The 18,541-nt window shown below is 39.3% G+C and overlaps 1 protein-coding gene across 7 annotated transcripts in view; it reads right to left on the bottom strand.

The window, feature by feature from the left end:
* Positions 1-18,541, bottom strand: part of COL19A1 (collagen type XIX alpha 1 chain) — a 188,055-nt gene that overhangs the window by 109,457 nt on the left and 60,057 nt on the right. For 6 of the 7 annotated variants that reach the window (XM_042016401.1, XM_042016398.1, XM_042016402.1 and 3 more), the window contains exon 11: positions 10,548-10,592. The exons of the other annotated variant lie outside the window; for it this stretch is intronic. In XM_042016401.1, the coding sequence (XP_041872335.1) occupies positions 10,548-10,592 (45 nt within the window). The remainder of the gene's footprint in view (positions 1-10,547; positions 10,593-18,541) is intronic. 7 annotated transcript variants of the gene reach the window in all.

The following is an 18,541-nucleotide window of genomic DNA, read 5'->3' as shown; positions in this document are numbered from 1 at the left end:
TGCGCAGGGACACTGGGAATAGGAAGCAACTGGAAGGGAGGAGATTGGAAGGAAGACCATTTTTATAATTGACAGTATTACATTAATAAACATCAACTACTGCTAAGTGGAGAAAAAAAAAGTGCTTTGGAGACTCAAATATACTTAAAGATGTCTATTGCTGACTTTCCAGCAGTAACATCCACATCTGTGTTTGTGGGTTGTAGAAAGATTCCCCTGCTCACATGCACAGACTGAGTGCTAGTTTTAGTATATTCATGAACACAGTTCTGTCATCTCCTCTTCTACAATGACCAATGTGTGTAACCATTTTTTTGTTTCTTCTTTCATCAAATTGTTCATGAATTCTAATAGTTTTCCTCACTGTAAACAACTCTCACTCAAAATTGCAAAAGCCCTTATAAAAAGCCCATTGACTTAAACTTGTTTAAGAAAAAGAGGATAGACTTAGATAATATAAAAGAAAGAAATTGTTTGCTACCAGGGTAGTGAAGGACTCGAACTGCCCAGAGAAGTTGTGGGTGCCCAATCCCTGCAAGTGTTCGAGGCCAGTTTGAATGTGGCTTTGAGAAACCTGGTCTAGTAGAAGGTGTCCCATGGCAGGAGGATTGGAACTAAATGAGCTTTAAGGTCCCTTCCAAATCAAACCATTCCATGATTTTGTGATTTCATCTATAAATTTACATCCTCGCCTTCATGCCTATTTTATGAATAGAATTTTTAAAGAAGTATCAAAGTATGAGACTAAACTATAGGAACAACAAGGCTCCATAAGCATGTATGCAATTTATGCCAAATGTTATTTCTAAATATTGCAGCATCAATACTGTTTATTAGATTATCCTATTGCTCCTTCTCCTTAAATACCTGTCAGTACAGTCTTTTTCGTAAAGTGTAATCCTCTACAACAGGTCTCAGTTGCTAAATGTGCATCATTTGTTACAGATAAAAATTGTTACATTAATTTTAAATTAATTACCATTTATTAGCTACCAGTCAAAAGGCTTACAGCCTTGTTTCTAAACTAGCAAGTGTTTTCTCTAGGCATCTATAGCTGTAATGACATCCAGTCATCCATTTCTGGATGTGCCTTCACAGAAATCTCCAAAGTGGCATGGAAGCCACCGTTACTGGAAGGAGTACATGCAAAAGACTTGGCACTCTGCTCACACTATTAAACCTCATATCTCAACGCAGTGCCCCCTAAGGAAGCTGCAGTGCTTCTGATACCCCAAATAGCTCATCAGAACAGGCATGGGTGTTTCTGCAGAGCACCACATGTGCTTTCTTTTCCAGAGCTCCACATCTGGGCCTATGTCAGGGGTTAGCATAACTTTGGAAGTGATTTTCCTGCAAAGAGGTGCTTACAGCTTCCTTTATGACCTAACAGAACCTATTAACTAGCTAGTTTGAATATTGACAATTTTTTAAGCCACTTAAAAAAGTTTGACACGCCTCTGTGGTCCACATTTAAGAATGGACAAACCCTGGGAAAGTTCTCTCTTGCTTCCAGCCTTGGGACAGGTAACTGGGCCGGGCCAGGGCCAGGCCGGGACACAGCCATCCTGGAGCCGTGCAGCCCTGTTCCACCCGCAACCCCCCACATCCCTGCTATATGCAGACGGCGCGGCCCAGTTCCCGCCCCCCCTCTCCAGTGCGGCCAAAGATTGAGCTGAAGCTGCCTGGCAAAGATCATGTGACCAACATGGATAAGCAAACTTCAGCTGCAAGGCCCGGGTGAGATTAACCCTTTTAGTGCTGTAAATTTCCTCCAGAACAGATGAAGCCTGCAGACATTAGGTAAAGAAAGAAGAGCTGAAAACCTGTGGGAGGAGAAAGAGGAGATGCTTAGAAGCTGAAATTCTGTTGTAAAGCTATGGTGGTGATGGACTATGACACATCAGAGTACCCGCTGTAATTTCATGGAAGCATGGGGGGGTGGAGCGTTCAAACTGCACTTGTGAGCAAAACTACCTGTGCTGAAACAACCAAATGCTGAAGCAGCTGTAATTTGATGAGAAGTTTGAACAGGGAGAGATGGAAGTGATGAGGACTCTTGCTTCAAATTGGAAGGACAAGACCTCTGTTCCTACAGATGCTCCCAGAGATAGTCTTAGAGATGAAGATGATGAGGACTCTTTTTGCTCCCAGGGAAGGGAGAGGGCCTCTACTCCGAGAGATGAAGACACTCCCAGAGATGGGTGAAGAGAACCTTTGTTTTTGAACAGCTCAACCTTAAAATGGTACCCCAGTAGCTCAAGAGTGGACCATCGAAAGCAGTTGTGGGAAAAGCTGTAAGTCGGGGGAAGGGACTCACATGCGAGTCTCACATGCGGCTGTCTCGTTGTGATATTGAAGCCATGAGAGAATTTCTTGTGGAGATGTCTCCATAGCATGAGCAAGAGAGACTTCTCTCCTCTTCCTAAATGAACTGAACAAGGTTATTATGGAAGTGGTAAACAGATTGAAAATCTCAAGGGTTGTCTTTTTACATTGTCAGTGGGAGAAGGGAGAAAGGTGGGGGGAGGAGAAGTGTTCTGAAGGTGTGGTCTGATTTTTTTTTCTTCTTTTGGGTCTGTTAATAAACTTCTTTATATTCTTTTGAGTTTTGTGCCTGCTTTGCTTTCTCCTAGTTCTTACCTCACAGAAGGTAAATGAGTAAGTGGTGAATATTTTGGACCAAACCTCTACAGCCTACCATACAAGAAGCTTCCTACATTGTGGGAGCAATTGGACTTTGGAGAGATTTGTGGACCAAAGTAAATTACAGAATCACAAAATATTTTGAGTTGGAAAGGACCTACAAAGATCATCAGAGTTCTGAACTCTGTCAGGCTCAAGAAGTATTTGGACAATTGTACTCAATATGTGCAAATGCCCATTTTCAGAGCTTAAGATAAGGATACCTTTCTAATGCCAAAAGGCCTCCACACCTCTCAAATATTACTTTTATAATCCAAGGCAGAAAGAGGTTGAGAGTCCACACCAGCATTCATGTATTGCAAAATCTGTTTTCCACTAATCTTATTCTCAGCAGGACTTGGAGTGTTTATACTCAAACCTCGAAGAAAACCATTTTGAAGTACACAACGATCTGGTGAAGATACCAAATTAAAAAGGATAAAACAGATGCAGATGGACTGTGACAAACTCACTACAGGCATTATAAGATGAAATGACATGGTGAAAGGACAAATGAAGTTCAGTGTAGATATACACCAAAAGATGAAGATTGTAAAATCCTTATATCCCCTATATACCCTTAGCACCCGTGAAGACAAACACAACTTCCTAAATGCAATGACTGGTAACAGCCAGTTCAAAAGGATCAAGGATAAGATCTTGAGGCCACATTCAAAGCTAAAGAGAGGATAGAACAGTCTCTGTGGGGAGACAAGAAGGTGCAGAGAATAAACCAAAGAATTTCTCTGTGAAATTACATAGACTGAAGTTCTTGTCTCTTCCATCTTTAAACACTGGAACACAACCCAGTAATATGCAGAACCAACTAGTAAGGATGATCCAATACAGAACATTTTTCATAGCAGGATATACTAAGTAAGCTGGTATTCTTCAATTTGAAAGAGACAGCTCAGGAAGCTTATTGATTCTCGATTGATACTGAAAAGGAGAACAGGAACCTTCTGAAGGAAGTAGGGGACACCAAATCAAATTAAGAGGAAGAAGGTTCCAAATAAATGAAAGGAAGAATTTCTTCAAACACAAAGATAAATGGTGTAATTCCTCACCACAGGATATTGCAGATGCTCAAAGTTTACATGAATCCAGGAGAAAACTGTACATTCTACTGGGAGAAAAGTCCATTGAAGACTTTTAAATTCACTGAAAATACATCTGCTGAGATGCAGTCTCAAATAATTGAAGGCTGGAAGAGTACTATACTTGGTTACTTTGTCCTTATGCTTTTCTCCAGGGCACCACTTCTGGCTATCATTATAAGCAGGATGCTGAGCCTGATGAACCTTTAATCTAACCAAATGGGTATGTGTAAGTAAATTAAACAGTGATAGGACCTGGAACACGGTCATCTATATAATTTAATTGATAGACCCCAGCTGTGAAGGTTTTTTGCAGACATTTCAATGAGTCCAATTAGCATTTCCTCATATAATTCCCAGGCACACTTCAAAAGTTAACATAGGCTAGGGACTATTCTCAACAGACACTATTGATTAAGCCTGTTTCAAAGGGCAAGAGCATTAAGCAGTAGGAAGATGGCCAGATCAAGCCAAATACCACAGAACTACTTGATAAGCCCTGGTAAAGTTTAGCTTACTAAGATGCCAATGTGACTGCATTTATTTCAGGGGGAGACTTCCTGTAGAATTTCTAAGCTTTTCCTTTTTTCCCAGACTATCTCTGATTATAGGTGATCCACTTGGTAACAAAAAGAAATCTCAAATAAAAACTTGTAACATTTAACCTTGTACGACTTCATGAAAAAAAGATCTAAAATGCTACCCAAAAGAAGGTGCAAAGAGGTAACTAAATCATTACAAGAAGAAGAGAAAACTCATATACTTCTCTATATAGCATTAGGAGACAAGTATGAAAAACCTCTATTCACATTTATATCCAGCTGATAAAGCACTCAGTCTTGCCTGCATGAAATAGGATTTCAAGGATTTCAAAAATTCTTCTCCCTGTCCCCATGAAGTATCTGCATTGATGGTTAGCACAGGTAAGAGCCAAATTTTCAGCACAGTGGCACTGACTCCACCCATATCTGAACAAACTAGGGAATAGGACCCTAAGTCTATCATGCAAATCGCACATTCTTCCATTACGGCCAAAAACATTAAGACCAACAGGTTGTGTCCATGGTTACACCAAGATTTGCAATTTATGGAATTTCTATTCTAATCTTTTGCTCAGACTGAAGCATTTCTAGCAGAATCTACAGCTCATAAATAAAAGCACTCTACTAGTACACGGGGTTACCTACTGCTTCTCTTAATTGTAGTTTTCTAGTATTTTTAATTATAGACCTTTGAGGTTCGTGACTGTCTTCTATTTATGCGCAATAGCTTCTATTTTTCAAGTAAATTGGAAGCTTCCCCAGTACTTGAGTGTCTGGTTTTACTACTGAATTTTATGATACAGATATTAAAACATTAGAACCAGTAAATAATGACTAACTTCAAACCAGCATGTTAGACTTGGAAAGGTGATTCTTTCTTCATTTACTTATGCTTATTTAAGACAAGCATATTGAAGAGTGAAACAAAAGACCATACCTGGAGACACCCTGGAAATTTATAGCCTTGTGTACTCTGAATGGACAGAAGATAGACAGAGGAGTATTTTATTAGGTGTGATAGGATGAAACAGAAAATGTTAAACCTCCAGGAAATCTTCTTGACACTAAGATCTATTAGGAATTGTCTTCTAAAGGAAATAGATGAAGCCCTGTTTCCTGGGATAATTCAAATTGTACTTCAGAAAATAGTAAATATATACAAAGAACATCCTGCGTTTAGAAGAAAATTAAGCAGATGAAATTTTTTTCTACATTTAGGCTGGACAAACCCCAGACTCCTCCTCTCTTCTCAAATTTATACACAGGCAAAAGCACAATTAAAACATGCAATATGTAAAGTAAAAAGGATGAAACTCTGGAAATAATAAATGACTATCATTGTGGTTTTATTCTCAAAGTTTCCCTTATTCAAATACATGTAACTTTTAAACTAATATCCTTTTACAGAGAAGTATTAATCACAGAATTATAGTAAAATAATAACTTTACCAACAATCAAATGTTTACAAGTGCATATCACAGCACATAAACTGCTACATAGTTCAGGTCCAATGACATCCAGTTTCAAAATCCTCTATTTCAAGTGTGAGATGAAAGGGAATATGCTTTATGAAGGAAAGCAGCCAGTCCAGCCAAACTGCAATTGAAGAGTCCCTGTCCAGCACAGCAGTCCTCCTACTGTCACAAATCCTGAGTCTTCTGAGATATCAACTAGTCCTGTGATTTCATAATGTAACAGCACACCTTGCCTCTCTGACTTAAAACACAAACGGGGATTTTATACCAGCATTTTGAAACAGCTAAGCAAGGCAAGGAATTTAGGATTCCCAGCTTCATGAAATGACTGTTATCTATTAGTGACAAACAAGTCATGTTTGATCAGCTATAATTAACATGTAAATGTGTTGGCTTTTCTTTCACCCTATTTCAAATAAAATTTAGATTTGTTCCACACATACTGCGAAATGTTAATGAAACCTATATGGTGTTCATGTTCCCTGTGTCCCAGAAAATTGAATTCTCAGTGTTCAAGCTCATTTACAAAAAGAATCATATTTGTAAAGTGTACTAAAGAAAATACATATTCTAGCCAAAATGGTAGACAAGATGACAGAAAAAATGGGGGACCTGGTTGAAGAGTACTAACTGGAGTGACCAAAGGAAGCAGTAACAAGGAGGAAAGAATTAATTACAGGTTTAACAAAGGAAAAAGACATCTTAAAGGTTATTTGTTTAATTTGGGTATTTAAGCTGGACATTAGACACAAGTTCTTCTCAGAAGAAGTGACTGGGCATTGGAATGGACTGTCCAGGGAGGTGGTGGAGCCACTGTCCCTGGAAGTACTTAAAAAAAGACTGGATGTGGTACTTACTTCTATGGTCTAGTTGATAAGCTAGTGTTAGGTCATAGGTTGGAGTTGATGATGCCAAAGGACTTTTCCAACCTAGTTAATTCCATGATTCTATGATCAGCTAACAGGCATTGGGCCTGTTCCAACTCCGAAATGATGCACATACTTCTAGTATGAAAATAAGTAAGAATAAATTAGATTTCAACCTCTGCTGGTTTCAAGATAGGTCTGAGATCTTGAAGCCTACAGAGGTTGAAATCCAGACCCAAACCTGTTGATCAGGCCAGGTTGTTCAGGGCTCCTCTTGAAAACCTCAAGAAAAAGTTGGTGCTGCAAAACCACTTTGGGCAACTTGTTCCAGAGCTTTACAGTCCTATCACAGAAAACTATTAACTGGACATTAAAAACAAGCAAGTATATATGTTAAAAAAGAAGCTGTCTTGGTATTCCCTGTGCTCATCCAATTAGAAATAAGTGTAAGTGATACCTTGCGTAATTTTGATGCCATTAACAGAAAATGGCAAAGACATTTAAGATAATCTCATCTCCTATGTTTTCATGAAGCAAGTCTTTAGTTTATTCCCTTTTGTGTTACCAGGATAAAAAGTGCAGGCCACTGGAAGAGGAAATTACTTCTGTAATAAACAAGTGTCAAAATTAAAACCCCTTTCCTAATGGCTACACATCTTCCTTGCTGCACTTCCATCCCACTGCTCTGCATGCACTACAGACACGCAAACACACCATTCCTCCTTGCAGCAATGTTATGTATTTGAAGACTGTTCACATATTTTTTTCAGCTGACTCTACACTAAGAGTCAATCATGCTGTCCTTCCTCAAGGGTTCTCTATTCCTTAGCACCAGTCATTCTCAGTGCTCACCTTTCAAAATCTGTAAAATTGAAGCCATATCAGTACCAAATAGTACTTTTTAATAGGGCTTTTTAATCAGTGTTGCAGACAATAGTTCCCTTTGGAGTACCTTAGTATAAGTCTTTCAGTTGCAATTTTATTTACCTGTATTCCGTTTGTGATCTAAATAATCCTCAGATTTTAATTTCTGTGTAGGTACTACCTGATTTGGGTTTATTGCAGCTCATATTTATTCTCCCCTGCAAGTAGTTCTTTGCACTCATTCTTTCTATGTTTGATCCCATTTGGTTTTTTTCAGGCTACATCTCTGATTTATCAAGAACATTCTGGATTTTAAAGCTTTCTTCTAGTTATTATCAGTACCTTCTGGCTTCCTATCATCATGAAATGTAATAGTCATATTTTCTACCCCATACTGTAAAATTAAAATTCTAAGCATTATTAGAAGAAGAAAGATCCCCATGATATAGTCTGCCTTCTTGGCAGCAAACCAATTAAAACGTCTCTCAGCATATACTTTTTCAGTCACGCTATAAAAGGGTAAACCAATGTTTTTGTTGCAGTTATAAGACTATCATGTAAGAGTGTCATTATCTATGTAACACAAAGAAAACAGAATAAAAAGGAGAATTAAAAGAAATTCACAGTGAGAGCATATTTCCCTTGGAGGGAAAGCTTGCAGCATAACACCTGCACACACAGTCTGTACTTCCCATACCACTACTGGCTTCTGTAAGAGAGAACCAAGTTCAACACTGACCAAAACCACAGGAAAGCAGATCAAGACTTTTGGATTCCTCAAGAAGAACCAAGTTTGTCTTGAGAAACTCTTAAACAGCCAAAAAGAATCTCCCTCAATAATTTACATTATAGATGCTTCCCATAACAGTAATATACAAATGATGACGTACTGTCACCTCAGTAATCTCTCCCTCTCTGATGTCCCCAAGGCTTGCTCTGCCAAAGCAGAACCTAATACAATAAACAACTATTGTCATTTGATGAAACTAGAGGAACAAGGCTGAGTTGGTTTCAAGGATTCAATCCTACAGAATGATAGGGTCACTGAACCAAAAGTACAGGATGGTTCATTTTCATGTACTTCTGTGGGGACTTTGGAATGGCAAATGTCCCACATTGAGGTAGCTGTGTCTCACCCTAGGTGATACGCAAAATAGAGTGTGCAAAAAATTTTGTTCCTTAAAATGCAATATGAGCCAGAACGTTTGATAATAGGAAAATTTTCCATTTCAGTCTTTGTAATCATGTTTGTTACACACAAATTAATATAATTATTTCATTTTGTGCTGATATGTTAAAATGCAAATGTGTTGATAATTTTTTTATACTGGAGTTTAGTAGCTGAAACTCTAAATTGTTATCCTTAAGCAATTGTTTGAATTAAAGCTGAACTGAACAACTGCTGAAGACCTACTTCCCATAACTTTAAAACACACACTTCCCACACAAACATCTGATGCTTCTGATGAGACTAGCCCAAATTATTTTTGCATGATCACTGGTAAGTAAAGATCCTTCCAGTCTTATATTTCCTTTAATTTGAAGGGCAGTTGAACGCAGCATTATCAGTTACACTGGAAGTATTTTTAAATGGGACCTTTTAATGATCATCTGAATTTATGAGACAAAAAAGAAAAAAAACAGTCTAAGCATGCTGGTTTAGCTTCCACATAAGAAAAATGTGACTACCAGTGGTTGGGTCATTTTATCTCTGCTTTAAAATAAGGGGAATCAAGCAAAGAGAGTGGCAGCAACAGCTGGAACCATGTGCCTGTGCTCAAACACGATTTATTCATAAAACTCGAAGAGAGCACAGCACAGCTGCAGACCAATAATGCGGAGGGGAAAAAAAAAGAAAAAAATCCACAAGCCCTTCAGAACTGATGAATAATGATACTACAGAGGAAATAAGATCTGTCAGTGGAGTTAGAGACACTCAAGCTTAACAAGTGGTTTTTTTAGAGGCTGAATCCTCACATTATAAATGTTAGTTGCTATGGATGCTGGTTTTTATTTCTGATACTCCTTCCCTCTTGGCTACTGGGATACTTCCTCCTAAAAAACCCTCAAAATTTTAAATCTGCTTCAATTCTGTTAATCCATAGCATTCTTTCTTTAAAATATGAACTCTGGAAAGCTGTCTGACACTTTTGAAGAGGTATGGTGGGTGAGTGAATATATCCATGTCCAAAGCAGAGATATGGGATACACATCATAAGGTCACCCCAAGACAGCAGCCTAACTCACAAATGTATTACACTTTTTTAAATTCAGAAGATACCCCCTACTTACTATTTTCATCAGTCTGAATATTGCCAGAATAGCAGCTTCTGTCATTCTTCATCTTTATGATACATAAATTCAGCAGAAATTCTTTTCTGCACCCTTTTTAGACAGTGGGCTGAAGCACAGAGACACTACCTGCGTTTCAAGACAAGGCTTCTTTCAGGTTGCCTGATCCAAACCAGCCAAAAATAGTGAGAAACCAGTAAACAGGCTTGAACATGGCTGACAACTGAATTTGCAACCATAAACTCTCACCACTGTTACTTTTTTGTCCTATTAGACAAGCTGGTATCTGGCTCTTCCTCCTACTTTTCCCTCAACACAGATTCACTTGCCTTTGATGACCTGTGAAGACTTACCTGTCAGAAGTAACACAAGAAGATTGGGTTGCATCATCTAATGCCACCCAATGCTGGCATTCTATCAGCCAAGACAGCCTTCTGCAAGACCAGTTCAGCTCCCATTTTAATACAAGCTATTGAACAGTTTCCTGTCACTGCAGAGGTTCTGTTGGTTCCTCGTAAAACTTTTTCTTAGGGAAAAAAAATCTAAAAGAAGCCCTGATGGCACTCAGTAAACACACAAAGAACTTCTTGTTCTTAAGCATTTACATAGCAAAAATTTAAGAATTTTATTAATTAAAGGGTTAAGGTAGACACTCAGAACAAAGCTCTACTTGGCTGGCCATATATCATATTGTTAAACCAATAAATAACGCAGACAGAATAATTTACCTCTTCACCTTCTTCACCTTTACTACCTGGAAAGCCACGTTCACCCTGGAACACAAAAGGATGAAATACAAATCTCAAACAAATATTGTTCAAGTAATTGTATTCTTTAAAATAATTTTACTGCACTGAACTTTTATTATGAGACAAAAATGAAATAATTTGGATGCTGATTTTCTCTCATTCAAAAAGGGGGGAATTCTCTACAAAAAATGATATGGCTTTCCATAGTTTTGTCAATTAATAGGAGTCATTTATTTTTCCATTCATCCTATGGGATTTTCTCAGCTTTAAAAATTCTCAACTATTTATTGACTCTAGACCTGCTTATTGCAGTACTTCTATTCTTCTGCAGAACCAATTTTAATACATTTATTCACATTAGTACCTTCATTTTAAATTTTAAACATGACTAGTCAGCTGTGAAGGTCTCCAACTGGATCAATTGAAAAATATACAGATACGAATTATGAAAAAAACCTTAATTTCTTGCACTTTGAAAACCATATCCAATTACCCAAGCATTAAAAACAAACCAAAACAAAAAACAAAGAAAGAGAAAACACAGAAGTGATGAGTTTTAAACTATTAACTCAATTTCAGCAGACTAAATTCTTTGTTTGATGGTATTTCAATAAAAAGGCCTGTTATAATGCTCTTTCCAGCTCTAATTTCCTAATTTTGAGCTCAGAAAGGGATCATAATGTACAATCAAACTATGTTAACATCTTCATGAAATGCAGTTTGCAGTCTGTCTATATTATACAAGAATAACACCTGCTCTAGGTTTTTATTAATGTATACTTGCATGTTTTGCGAGACATACAGAAGGCAGATGGGCAAAATTATATACAGACAGCACAAAAATGACCTAATTAAAAAAATCCAAACTTTTTCTTTCTCCCTCAAATCGTCTAGCAGGAGATGATTTGCATGTCTTTTCCAGTCCCCAGAATTCAGTCTCATGGCCTCAGTACAACACACAGGAGTTTTTATACATCTGTAGACAAAAAGAGTGGAAAATATCCAAAGGAGAACTTATTGTGGTTTTTAAAATTCCTTTAAAAAATTTAGACAGAGCAATGTCTAAACCTTCCTTCACTCTTCAGAGAGTATAATTTCCTTAAATAGAAGTCTAAAGTTTAAGTAAGATTAACTAGAACAGCTGGCTATAACTTGCAGAATTTCTAGCAGCATTTTGTCAAATCTTTCAAGTAATGTACCATGCATGTACTGATCATGTACTACACATCTGGGAATTAAATTCAAAGCTTTGGAGGTGTGCAGATGTATAAATTATCAGATAGTTCTGGACTTTTCATCACCTACCTACAGTGGTTGCCTTTTGCTTTTTTCTTTTGGCTGGGGTGGCTCATACAATCAACAGCTCAGTTTTGGAGGCAAGCCCAAGAACAAGCATGTAAAATGGTATCTAGTGAAATGAACTTCAACATGCCCTCTGTTGGGATTTTAGGAGTTCTTCTAGTTTTTTTCTGTTAAAGGAATTTTCCCCCATACTGGTGCTAGGGGAACAAATGGTCAGGTGCTTAAGAAGAACAAAAGACCTGGCTGCTCTTTTTGTTTCACCTGGGTGTGTAGTCAGTCAGTCGGTCTCAGCATTGGGAAAGAGAGGGAAGCTGCTTGTTCTTCGGCTGTTTTTCTTTCTGCCGGAGCAGCCCTGGGATCCCAAGCCCACCTTCCCTGCCCCGCTGGAGGCCGGGCTGTGGCCGCCCTGCCCGCCGCTGCTTCGAGCCTCCACTGCATTGTAGCGTGCTCGACCTGCCTGCCCGACCCCCGGGGGGGTTCTCCGTTTGGATACACCTCGTCTGCCATCCGGGATTTGTGCTCGTCCCTGCCGTTCCAGCCTGCCGTTCCAGCCTGCTGTTCCCGAGGGTCCGGCCGGACACCAGGATCGGCTGCCCAGGGGTTTGTGAAGCCTTTGTCCCATCCCTTCCCGGGATCCCAGGGCACCGGTGCCGCGTGCTCCCCGAGCTCGCTCCGGAGCGCCCCCTGCAGCCGCGGGGGAACCATCGCACCTGCCCTGCTCACCGGGAGCCGCCAGCGCCCCTGCCGGCTGCGAGCGGAACTGCACCCGAGGGGAAATAGCCTGACAGCCGAGAAGGCTGGCACTGGGTTTGTGACTGCTGTTACTGCCATAGTTGTTGTTGTTTGTTTGACTTGTTATACACATATAGATATATAATTGTAAAGAACTGTTATTCCTATTTCCCATATCTTTGCCTAAGAGCCCCTTGATTTCAAAATTATGATAACTCAGAGGGAAGAGGGGTCGCATCTGCCATTCCAAGGGAGGCTTCTGCCTTCCTTAGCAGACAGCTGTCTTTCAAACCAAGACACCCTCACCTAAAAATGAGAGGCTAATTCCTGAAATAATTTACAAACGTATATGATTTCTGTTTGGTTCATCTAGTTTCCCTTTTTTGCAAAAGGTCAGATCAGGTATTCTTTTGAAGCCCCTTCCAACCCAGGCTGTTTTATGATTCCCATTCTTCCCCAACCGATGGACACACAACACAGCTAACACTTATTTTAAAAAAATTCATGGAATTTAGCTTTAAATTCTTCATTTAGCTTTCCCATTTGTGTATTTACTCAATCCTAAACTCATTATATGAAAATTATTCTGAGATAGAGTCAACATTTCTCTGATAGTAACTTGTGTTCATTGCCTCTCATCCTTTCATTGTACACCTCTGACAAGTGTCTGGCTCTGACTTTTCCACACCCACCCAGTACTTACATACAGCAATGAGTCTGCACACCACCCACCACCCCTTCCTTTCCAAATCATCTCACCTTAAGGTTGAACAAGCCCAGCTCCCTCAGCCTCCCCTCTTACATCATGGGCTCCAAGTCCTGGCCATCTTGGTGGGTCTCTGCTGGACTGACCCCAGTGAGCTGCTCTTTATCCTCTCCAGGAAGCTCCAAAGTGGATGCAGAACTCCAGATGCAGTCTCACAAGCACTCACCAATCACTCCTCCTGACCTGCTGGATATGCATCTGCTGAGGCAGCCCAAGATGCCTTTGGCCTTATTCAAAACAAGGACATCCAGCAGGACTCCCAACTCTTTTTCTGCAGAGCTGCTTTCTAGAAATTTGGCACCTGGCCTGTACTGTGGCAGGAGGCTATTCCTTCTCAGAGGCAGGCCCTCAGGTTTGCCTTTGCTTAACTTTAAGAGTTCTGTGGTAGCTCATTTCTCCAGCATGTTGAGAATATCCTTCCTGCCCTCCCTCCCTTCCAGTGCACTGACTACTTCCCTGTATTTGATAACATCCACGAACTTGCTGAGAACCCCATTGTCCATGTTATTAATAAGGACATTAAATAATATTTGCCCCAATATTGCCTCATGGAGTACGACACTTGTTATGAGGCAGCAGTCAGACTGCATAGCATCATTCCATCTCTGACCCTAATCTTCCACCCACTCTGCTGTCCATTTATCCAGTCAGAACCTCACAGATTCTAGTATAATTATATGTCTGAAAACTATGCCAAAAGGCTAGCGGAAAACAAGGTATACAACATCCACTGCTATCGCCTAATCCACACTGACAGTCATTTTACCAGAGTAGGCAATCAGGTTGGTCAGTGTGATTTGTCCTTGGTAAATCCACACTGGCTGATCACAGTGACCTTCTAGTCCTTCCTGTGTTCAGACATTCCTTGCAGGATTTGCTACATAATTTTCCCAGAGACAGAAGTATGGGTGACTGGCCTGCAGTGCAATGGATCCTTCTTGAAGATGGATGTGATGTTTGCTTGTTTGCAGTCATCAGTGACCTTTCCCAGTCATCACAATTTTTTGATAATGACAGAGGGCAACCCTGCAGTGACATCAGCCAGCTGCCCCAGCACCCCTGGATGCATAATGTTTGGTATCTTGCAAGCATTCAAGTAGCTTAAGTGCTCCTTAACACTCTTCTGCTTCAGTGGTCAACTGTTCATTATCACACTCTCTGCTAGCATGTTTAAGTAACCTGGGAGGCCTGAGGGCAAAACTTACTAGGGAAAAAACAAGGTGAAAAAAATACTGCGTACTCCCAGCCTTTTCCATATCCCCCACTCCATTAAGCAGCAGGTCAACATTTTCTTCAGCTTTATTTTTGCCATGGATGAACTTAACAGAAGCCCTTCATGCTGCCCTTAAACTCTCTTATTAGTTTCAATTCCAGATAAGTTTCTGGTTTCCTAACTCCATCACCACATGCTCTGGCAGTGTTTCTATGTTCCTACTGGGTAGCTCAGCCCTGCTTCCACTGTTTACTTTCTTTTCTGTCTGAGGTCAGCCAGAAGCATCTTGTTCATCCATGCTGGCCTTCTGCCATACTCACTCAACTCCCTGCATAACAACATGGAGTGTTCCTGGGGTTTTAGGAAGCTGTCCTTGAAGATAAACCAGCTGGGCTCCTCAGGTTTGCAGGACAGTCTCAATCACTCCTTGGCTTGCTCTTTGCCAGACTCAACAAATTTTTCTCCTTGAAACTCTCCTCAGATGTCTTGTTTTCCAGGCCCCTGAAAATAACTAATTCCCTGCTGGACTCTCTCTGGTTTCTCCACGTACTTTGTGGAAGTGAGGGTGGAGGAACTCCCCAAACATGATGCAGCATACCAGGTGCAGCACCACCAAGCAAAGAAGTGAAAATATCTCCCCCTGATCTGCTAGGTGTAGTTTTAATTATATAGTCCAATATGTGGTTTACTTCATTCCAGTAGGAGAACACTGTTAGCTCATAATTCAGTCTCGTGTCTACCTCCCCATCATTTTCAGCAATGCTGCTGTTAAACAAGTCAGTTCTCTGCCTGTACCAATGTTAGTGATCAACTAATGCCTTGTGTTTCAGCAATAATCCAGATTTTTTTGCACATATTTGAATTTTTTTAAAAAAATTCCAAATTGGAGAAAATATAGTCAACAAAACATAGGTAAAGTAGTTCAGGAAATTTCCACTTGACAGTGTAGAAAATAGTATTAGCCACTGGTAATTTCAAAGAATTCAAATCCTGCAGAAATAAAAAAAGAGTGGAATTTGAAAAGTAACACATTAATGACTGACTTAAATTCTCCTTTCTGTGACAAAATTCTCATATTAAGTTAGGCAAAACATTTCACACAAGTTTTTCATGGACAGCCATTGGCTGCTTGTCTTGCACTGCAAGATTACCGATCTGATTTTGAGAGTTTTAAATATACCTGCAGTACAAGTCAGCGAAACCCTGGCTTTGAATGCAGAAATTGATAGACTGTGGTAATCTTGTTGCTGAACAAAATGCTGGCTACCTCATCTGCAGAAAATAAGTTTGTTCCTTCCTTCCTTCCACTTGTGCTATATTACAGGAAGTAGCTGCCCTAAAGATACACAAATTGCATCAAGGTCATGTTGCAGAACATTTTCTTGACATTTTAATAACAACAAAATAATGGGGATTTGTGTGGTCTCTTAATTTGTTGAAGCAGCAGAACTATTTCCCCTAAAATTTTCTAAAAGGAATTAGCTGGACAGACATTAAGATTTAATCCCAAATATTTGCCATTAAAAGCAGGTGCAATCAACAAAAAATCTGACCATGAAAAGAAGCAATTTTAACAAGTATTACCAGCAAGTTCTATAATACATATGTCTCTTTTTGCAAGTTCTGGCTTTCCTACAATACTCCACTTCTGGAAAGGACCAAAAGATTAAAACGGAAGAGTGGAAGAAGTGCTGCTCCTCATCTCATTTTGCTGAGATCTCGAGACTCTCAAATTTCAAATTTTTGAATCTGCAATCTTGTACTTGGGAAGATCTGTACAGTTTGAAGACTTAGACAACTGCTCTTAATGCAAAATAATACTGCTGGGCAGGTTTGTACCCCAGCACCACATGCCTTTTTCTCTTTTGAAAGTTCCTCTGTCACATTATACAACTCAGAAACTAGATATGTAATTCAAGTACAATTTATGTAGATACTGTACAGCTGGCAAAAAGGATGTTAGGACTGCAAATGGTTAGAATGAAACTTTTGTTTGTTTGTTTGGGTATTTGTTTGGTTTCTCTTCTACCCTGGAGCCAGTAAGACCAGGTTTGCCAGGAGCACCTACTAAGCCAGCTTCCCCCTGAAACAAGGTGTACACAGCCATCATTTTACAGACCTAACTCATGACTGAGCTAAATTAAGATAAAAAGGCATCTGGACATGTATTGCCTCTTATTCCTATTCTATGGAATAGCTGAATCCATTTCTAGGGTTATTTGTGTCTGTTAACTTATATTTGGTAAATATACTTTTCCCTTTCAAAATAATAGGCCATTAACAATTACAGGTTATCTACTTCTGCAGCAGATACAGCTGTACTCTGCTTCAGACAACTGGACAACAAAAAAAGATTAGAGAATTTTGATCACGTGAAAAGCTTTCTCAAGCCTTGTTTCAGGCCCTATTCAGAAGAAGACACACCAGAAGACACTTGCATATTACCCACGTTTTAGGTAAAACCCCAACAAGTGTACCACAGCTTCCACTCTCTCCCCAATACCTATCAGGCACTTGGGCACACAGGGCTCTACACCTAAACCATTAGGTCCAGCAGGGAGCTGTACATACAAAGCTGACTGCTGTTTTCTAGGCTCGGCTCAAAGGGGCGTTTCAGATCTTTCCTTCATCTCCCAGTGCCCAACTTACTCACCAGGAAGAAATGCAAATCTTGATCCTCTGCAACCAGGCAGGCTTGCCCTACTTCCCAAGTGAATGTTCTCTATACGCTGTTAATTTACTGGGTCCTCTAACCCATGTTTTTTAAAAAGAGCAAAGTAAGTCATCTGTACAGTTGTTTGTAACCCTTGGCTACCAAATTACTTTCTCTTTGCACTGCCCATGAAAATTAAGGATCTGATTTGAGTTTACAAATTCCACTCAGGGAACCAGATGCTTAAAATTTACCTTCAGAAGCTGAGCATAAGTAAAACCAAACACCTTGTTAATCAAAAATGTTTTTAAAAGGTCACTATTCAAGCTGAATAGCACAGTAAACTTCCTCTACAATATTTGAATAAGGACTGTTTGAACAACAGAAAAAAGTAAATCAAGAACTTTGAGTTGAGAGTTACAGACATTTAAATTCTGCATTTAATATACAGCTTTACAAGGAAAAGGTATAGCTAAAGGCCTAGTAGTATTTAATTTAGAATTAAAATGTAAAATATTGCAGTAATTTCCTTTTCCTTCTTAGAAAAGTGTATTAAATAATTACAGACCTAGTGAGAACCTGTCTCTGCCACTCAAAGCTAAGAACCACCCTCCATGTACAGATTCATGAAATATGCCACTATGAGGTACATTACTTTTTGTCATAATTACACTATAATTACTGAGATAAATTCTGGTAAAATTCGTCTAGGCACATATGACTTCAAATAGGAGCTTAGAAGACTTATTAAAAGAATCTAAAATTAAATGTTTTCTCCATTCCATTCATGGATCTGATGTCCTTGACAGAAGTTGGCCCTAGTAACTTGCGCACCACCCAACTGAGTTTTCTGTCCAAGCCAGAATTCAGCAACAAAAGAAAGTTTTGAAAGTTCACTTGTTTGATTCCAAGCCAAGCAGATACAAAAAGAACAGAGACAAAGGAAAAACTCCAGTCTCTCTTAAAAAAAGAAAGAGCCAATAAAAGAACGATAATTCATCAGAATGATAAAAATAATTAAGCAAATAAATACAAAGCCCTCATGACATAAAACAATTAAAATACATCTTAAAATAGCTTGCCAAAATGGCATTTTTGTAACTCCACTTACAGCACAGTTTCCAACATCTTCTTTTCAGCTCCCCCCTGTAACAATACATGGTAGCATTCTGGGGAAAAATTCTAATTAATCGTTACAAGTAATCCTTAGCCCTTCATTTTCTCTAGATTTATAGGATGAATTGTGAAAAATTCTTCATAGTCGGCTACCAGATAATAACATTTCATCTTCTCTGCTGTATTGGATC

This window comes from Corvus kubaryi, unplaced genomic scaffold (genome assembly GCF_017639235.1).
Source record: "Corvus kubaryi isolate FWS band 111438036 unplaced genomic scaffold, C.kubaryi_AGA036_p1.0 split3-73, whole genome shotgun sequence".
NCBI lineage: Eukaryota > Metazoa > Chordata > Aves > Passeriformes > Corvidae > Corvus > Corvus kubaryi.
This window is presented reverse-complemented; position numbering and strand designations above follow the sequence as displayed.